The sequence below is a fragment of the Rhinopithecus roxellana genome, chromosome 16 (assembly GCF_007565055.1).
Source record: "Rhinopithecus roxellana isolate Shanxi Qingling chromosome 16, ASM756505v1, whole genome shotgun sequence".
Classification (NCBI taxonomy): Eukaryota; Metazoa; Chordata; class Mammalia; order Primates; family Cercopithecidae; genus Rhinopithecus; species Rhinopithecus roxellana.
The window spans coordinates 110,628,506-110,635,015 of NC_044564.1; the positions used below are offsets into that span (position 1 = coordinate 110,628,506).

Below are 6,510 nucleotides of genomic sequence, written 5' to 3' on the forward strand. Positions count from 1 at the left end.
CTCATACTACATCCAACTTCCAATTTCCACTAAAGAAGAGCCAAGCAATGGTTAGCCTGCCTGGCACAGCATTTTTTTTTAAATGTCTATTACTGGAAACTTCTTCAAATCTTTCCAGAGTCCAAAGTAGAGGAAGGAGAGGTTTCTAAGATTCCAACCTACTAGCAACCCTTCAGCACTGTTGCACCTTAAGGCCTTCCCGTCACTGAATCCTCCCAACATCCCCATTTGAAAGATTAGGAAGTCAACGGCTCAAAGAGCTGAAATTGTCCAAAGCTGCAGAGGCAGGGTGTAATATGCAAAGGTAGATCTTCAAATTCTGAAATCCCCCATGTTTGCACTGGACCACAATGAGTCGATGTTGAGTTCCAGATGCAGGGAAGGGAACTGCACCACCAAATGCAACAATGGCCCATGGGCCGTTCCCTCCAAAGCATGGCAGGAGTGCTAACTGGCCGGCCACACGTCCTAACAGCTTTCCACACTGAGCACACAGGGCAACGGGAGGCAGGGCTGAGCAACAGCCACACGAGCAAAAGCGATGCCAGGGATTTAGTCAACAGAGAGCTAATATGAGTCAACAGTGGGTGCCACTGCCAAGCACACTAATGGGATCTTCAGCTGCATTAATAGAAGGAAAGCGTCTAGGGCAGGCTGAGGGAGGGAGCCCTGCCCTGCTCTGACCAGACCACACCTGAGGGTTGGGTAGGGCTGGGCTGGGCTAAGGAGAGGGAGGTGCTGTCCAAGGCAGGGCCAGGGTTTCTGAAGAGGACTGGCTCAGGCTGGCACTCTGGTTGGTAGGGAGAGCAAGGGCTCATCTGGAAGCTGGGTTTGTACAGCAAGTCCACTTTAGACTGCATGTTATAGTTTTTTTAAAAAGATTCTTGGCCGGGCGCGGTGGCTCAAGCCTGTAATCCCAGCACTTTGGGAGGCCGAGACGGGCGGATCACGAGGTCAGGAGATCGAGACCATCCTGGCTAACATGGTGAAACCCCGTCTCTACTAAAAATACAAAAAAAACTAGCCGGGCGTGGTGGCGGGCGCCTGTAGTCCCAGCTACTCGGGAGGCTGAGGCAGGAGAATGGCGGGAACCCGGGAGGCGGAGCTTGCAGTGAGCTGAGATCTGGCCACTGCACTCCAGCCTGGGCGACAGAGCGAGACTCCGTCTCAAAAAATAAAAAAAAAAAAAAAAAAAAAAAAAAAAAAGATTCTTTTATTCACATTTTATTTTATCAAAGATTGAAAAGCTGCTGACTATCTATAGCAAAGATTAAGAACACCCAGGGGCCAAGCACAGTGGCTCATGCCTGTAATCCCAACACTGTTAGGGGCCGAGGCAGGAGGATCGCTTGAGCCTACACATTTGAGACTAGTCTGGGCAATATAGTGAGACCCCATGTCTATAAAAATAATTCTTTAATTAGCCGGGTGTAGTGGTGCACACCCGTAGTCCCAGCTACTAGAGAGCCTGAGGTGGGAGGATCGCTTGAGGCTAGGGGATCAAGACTGTAGTGAGCTGTGGTCACATTACTGCACTCCAGCCCGGATGAGACCCCATATCCAAAAAACAAAAACAAAAACAGAACACTCAGGGATGCTACGTGACTCAACCTACCACTAGAGAAGGGGGCTCCAAGCCCTATCAGAAGAAACAATTGCAGCTGCTTTTCCCTTTTTTATATATAACAATTGGCCCATGGCTTTGCCAAGGGACACTGGATCTGAGACCCTATAATCTCAAGTGTCAAAGTCTCCTGGAAGTCCTTCCAATTCCCCCATCCCATCCAGCCACAGCACCCTGTCTGGGTGTGCCTGTCATATCACTTAGCATCACCCAGAATAAAAGAAACATGTTTTCACCTGAGTTTCCCAAGAGCCTCCAGGCCACATCTCATTCACCTTTGTGTCTGCAGCACAGAGCTCGGCACATTGGAGACGCCCAATAAATGCGGTCTGGACTGGACTGAGGTGCCACAGCACAGTCACACTGAGGGTGTTATTGTGTTCTGGACAATTTCAGAACACAAGCGTCCTAACTAGGGCTAATAAAAAGGTTTATGACAGCACACAGCCAACTTTTAGGAGGTTGAGCAAAGGAATTCTCAAGGCTAACGCTGCCTGAGGGTTTTAATTACAAAGGAGACACAGTTAGCCCAGCAACGTCTCTGGGTGCCTGAGAAGCCAGCTTGGGGTATCGCGGTCAAAGGTAAATCCTATCTTGCGACAAGCGGAAAGGCAACACCAGGGCCCAGGAAGCGATAAAAATCCAGGAACACAAAAGAGAATAATGACAAGTGGAGCCAAATGCCAAAAAGGACAGTATAAAGAGTGAGCCCAGTGAAGTGGGTCTGAGGAGCAGCAAATGCTACAAACGCACTGGGGAGCTGGCCGCCTGGCATTAACCTCGTAAACTCAGAATTAATTACAGGAACACACACTCAGATCTGGGAAGATGAACGTAGGAGACTGTGATGCAGTCCTAATATCTAATAAATCTTTAAATCGATGAGCTGTGCCCACTGGCGATTTTTCTTCATCTTTCCTCCCTGAGAGCTCACGTGACACAAGCCAGCATTTGCTTTTTATCTGCCTGTGGACAGGGGGCATATACGTGTGTGTGTGTGTGTGCTCATACATAAAATGTGGGCTTCACTAAGTCACATCACAAAGGAATCAAGAAATTTGCCATCCTAGGAATACCTGGGACGGGGGAATTCTTTTGTCAAGCAGCCTTTTATAAAGTGAAGAAATCTTTTAGGATGCAAATATCCCCTTCCCCCACCAGGCTCCAGTGAGGGCTACACTGGCTGGAATCAGTCAGCCTTCCTGTCCCAACCTGTTCATTTGTATACCTGTTTGGGTCTATTCACCATGCACACCATTTAAGCCTGTCTCAAGGAGCTAACAAGCAATACATTTTATAAACGAATCATCCCCAGGGAACAGATGAGAAAACCACAGGCAAGGAGCACTGTCAAACTTCCCAAGGATAGCATTCCTTTCCCAGATCCGAGATGCAAACTACGCCACATCCTCTCCCAACACAAGCTGCCCACTCCAGAGGCAGCCTGCTCCCCTCTCCTCCTCCCCGGCTCTTCAGGCCTCCTCTCTCAGCTGAATAAAGGCTGGAGAGCCTCATTCTTGGGGAGCAGTAACATTTTAATGCTATTTTAAAGGCAACAGCTCTAAGCACCCGACTGTTGGCTCCTTTTCCATCAATAAAAAGGCCCCAAAAGGGTATTTTCATAGCAAAATGATATCTTATGGAGAGCACAAAGAACCACAAAAATAAAATTGCCATAAATTGAAACTGTCTCGAAATTCAACCTACACCGGGAAGCGTTAAACTCCAAGCCAGGCAGGCTCTGATTTTCTCATCTGAGACCCTTTTCACATGTTCCTAGTTCTCTCATGAAGTCCAAACATCTCTCGCACCCAGGAAGGCCTATATCCTTCCTTGGAAGTCCGGGTATGTGATTTCTTCCCTTGACATCCTCGAGATGATCTAACATTCATCTAAAGCTCAATTACTGCTATGTCCTCACTCACACCCAGAAATTCCCGAAGGCACCGTCTGCCGCAGCGCCGGGTGCACAGTGGGCGTCCGGTTAATGTGTGGTTTGATTTGATCTGATCTGGCCCCTTCAGCCAGGAAGACTCACTGGTAACTGGACGCCCTGCAGGGGACGACAGCGCCGTCCTAGCTCTCAGCTGGCGCGGGGCGGGGGTGCAACCACCTGTGGGCGGGTGCCCAGGACGCAGGCCCAGGTGCCGCCGCCCTGGGGTGCTCCGCCGACCCCACGCACGGTGCCCGAGGGAGAAAGTCACGCGCGCCTGGCCCTGCGGGCACCCCGGGGTCGACTCCCAGCGCCCCAGCAAGGGCTCTGTCGGTGCAAGGCGGACAGGTCCGAGAGAGCCGACTCCAGAGTTAGCTCCCAAGTCACCCTACCCGCTGCGAGGCTGCGGGGCAGATGGGGCTCACGGAATGGGAGTGGGGTGTACCCAGAGGAGATCAGCAGAGAGCAGAAATGGTCTTCTAAACACCCCCTCCCAAACTTGGGGCGCCTGCCGAGTAGCAGGCGAGGGGATCTCCTCTCTGCTGTCTCATCAAGGCCTGATGGCGAGTTTAAGGGGGACAAGCTGGACACCCAGGGACGGCCTCACATTGATTTGACATCTTCCACCCAACAACCCAGTATCAGGAAGACCCCTGCTGGAAGCTAGGGACGGAAGGGGAGCGCCGGCCACCCGCGTCAGGGGGGCGGGGTCTCGGGACTTGGGGACCGTGTGTACTGGGGAGGGGGCGAGGCCCCAAGGAGGGTGGGTGCCAGAAAAATCGCAACGCCGCGGCGCAATGTGCCAAGGAGGGGGCGCGGGCCAAAGGTGGGGCCCCGGAAGAGACCGGGACTGGGTAGCCCAAGAAGAAACAGAGTTGAGGAGTGCTCGGAGAAGGGGATGGGGGAGGGGATCCCCAGAGAGGTGCAAGGGAAGCGCCCCCGAGGCAAGCAATGGGGGAGGGGGAGCTGCTCCCAGGGGCGCGAGGTGCCAGTGCCCCAGACCGGCCCCGTCACTCACCGGCAGGTCCACGCTCACTTCGGTCCCGTCGAGCAGGAAGACGCGGCAGTAGAGGGTGGCCTTGGCGGCGCCGGCGGCGGAGATGTGCACGGCCGCGCCGCTGGTGAGCAGGGGCCCGCCGCCCGCCGGGAACACGCTGCCCCCGGGCGCGGCGGGCAGCGCAGAGGAGGAGGCGGCGGCCGGGCCCCCCCGCAGCCCCCCGTCGCGCTCGTCCCCCAGCCCGGCGGCCCCGCGCCCCGCCGCGCCCCGCGCGTAGCGTTGCATGGAGCGGCGGCCAAAGGTCCGGCGCAGGAACCGCAGCATCCTGGCTGGGGGCGCCCCCTGCCTCCGCCCCCTGCGCCGCCGCTGCCGCTGCGCCGCCGCCCGGGAGCGCCCCGCGACGCCGTCAGTGCCCTCGGCCGCCCGCGCCGCCTCTCGCGGGCTACGGCCCGGGGCTAGCTCGGGCCGAGGCCGAGGCCGCGCTCCGGCCGCCTGCGGGGCGCGCCGGCCGGGCCAGCGCCGGCTGAGAGTGGCCGCAGGCGGGAGGGCGCGCTCGGGGCCGTCCCGCCGCCGCCGCCGCGCGCTCTCCCGGGCCGGCGGCCTGCGCGGGCTGCCGATGGGCTGCTCCCGACGGGCGGCTGCGGGCGGCCCAGGGGCTGCGGGGGGCGCAGGGGGCGGGCTGCGGGCTGCTCCCGCGCAGCGCGCCGGCCGAGGGCCAGCCGGAGCAGGGCGCCTGCGTGGTCCTGGCGCGCTCGCTCCCACTCGCCGCGCCGCGCCCGGGGCCAGAGGAGGCCCCGCCGAGCGCCCGCTCCCAAGGCGCCTTTTCCTGCGCCTGCAGCCCCCGCCTCCCACCTGGGAGGCTGCACCTCCAGCCGCCGCCGCCGCCGCCGCCGCCGCCGCCGCCGGGACTGCAGCACGCCCTCCTCCTTCGGGGCTGCGCCGGGTAATTGCAAGCTGGGTCTGTGCTGCCCCCTGCCGGCCTGAGCGCCCCCTGCTGCTGTAGGTGTGCTCACGTGTGTACACGTAGGTGAGCACACACGTGTTTCCGGCTCCCAGAGCCCTGGAGGCGCCGAGTACCCTCTTGCACCGATAGGAAAACAAGGCTGCGTGCCCTCTGGGAAGACTTGCCCCGGAGCCCAGACAGAATAGCACTAAGTTTTTCCCCTTGGAAAAATAGCACTGTTTCCTCTTCTGGAATAGCAGAGGGGTGGACTAGGTAATCAACAAGGTAATCTACAAGGTCCTTGCTACTTAAGTTCTGTCGATTTAAGATCTCAGAGCTGGAAGGACTCTTTTAGTCATTCCAGTCCGGTGGACTCATTCCACATAAGGAAGTTGAGGCCCGGCGAGGAGAGGAAGTATTTTTCCGATATGCTACGCAGGAAAACATCTTTCCTCAAGATCTGAGGTCCAGTATTGAGATAAAGGCCTGCATAAGTAACAGAGAAAGCTAGTGAAGTTGAAAATTACTGAGAAGCAGAGTAGATCTGAGGCCCCGAGAATGAATAGTGTAGGACACACTGAGAATATCGGAGAGCGAAGGAACTGTTTCTAAGCAGTGCCCCTCCAGTATGCAAGTTCAAGGTCCGCTTCGACTGAAGAGGGTTGACTAGTGCTGCCACATGAGGAATGTGGAAGAAGATGAAGCTGAAAGGAGGTCAGGCCTCTTGGGAAGAGTAACACTACTATTTATCGTTCCCTTAATCTTGTGCCAAACACCGTGCTAAGCCCTTTCCATTCATCGTCTCACTTAATCCCTACAACAGCCTGGTTAGGTAGACGTTCTTATCCCCATTGTACAGAGGAGGAAACGGAAGCTTAGAGAGCTTAAGAGATGTACTCCAGATTCCATGGTTAAGACCAGCTCTTTTACCCAGCTCCAAAGCTGTTGCTGCTAACCATTACCTCTGCTGCCAGGCAGGCAAGTGAAGATGTCTGAGAGGCCTGGAAAAGGCA

The 6,510-nt window shown here is 56.2% G+C and overlaps 1 protein-coding gene across 2 annotated transcripts in view; it reads right to left on the minus strand.

Moving 5' to 3' along the window:
* Positions 1–5,421, minus strand: part of EPB41L4B (erythrocyte membrane protein band 4.1 like 4B) — a 149,334-nt gene extending 143,913 nt beyond the window's left edge. Inside the window, exon 1 of one of the 2 annotated variants that reach the window (XM_030920308.1) lies at positions 4,576–4,946. In XM_030920308.1, the coding sequence (XP_030776168.1) occupies positions 4,576–4,878 (303 nt within the window). In that variant the 5' untranslated portion in view covers positions 4,879–4,946. Of the gene's footprint in view, positions 1–4,575 lie in introns of both variants that reach the window. The other variant, XM_030920307.1, reaches the window with a different exon arrangement.
* Positions 5,422–6,510: the final 1,089 nt, after the last annotated feature.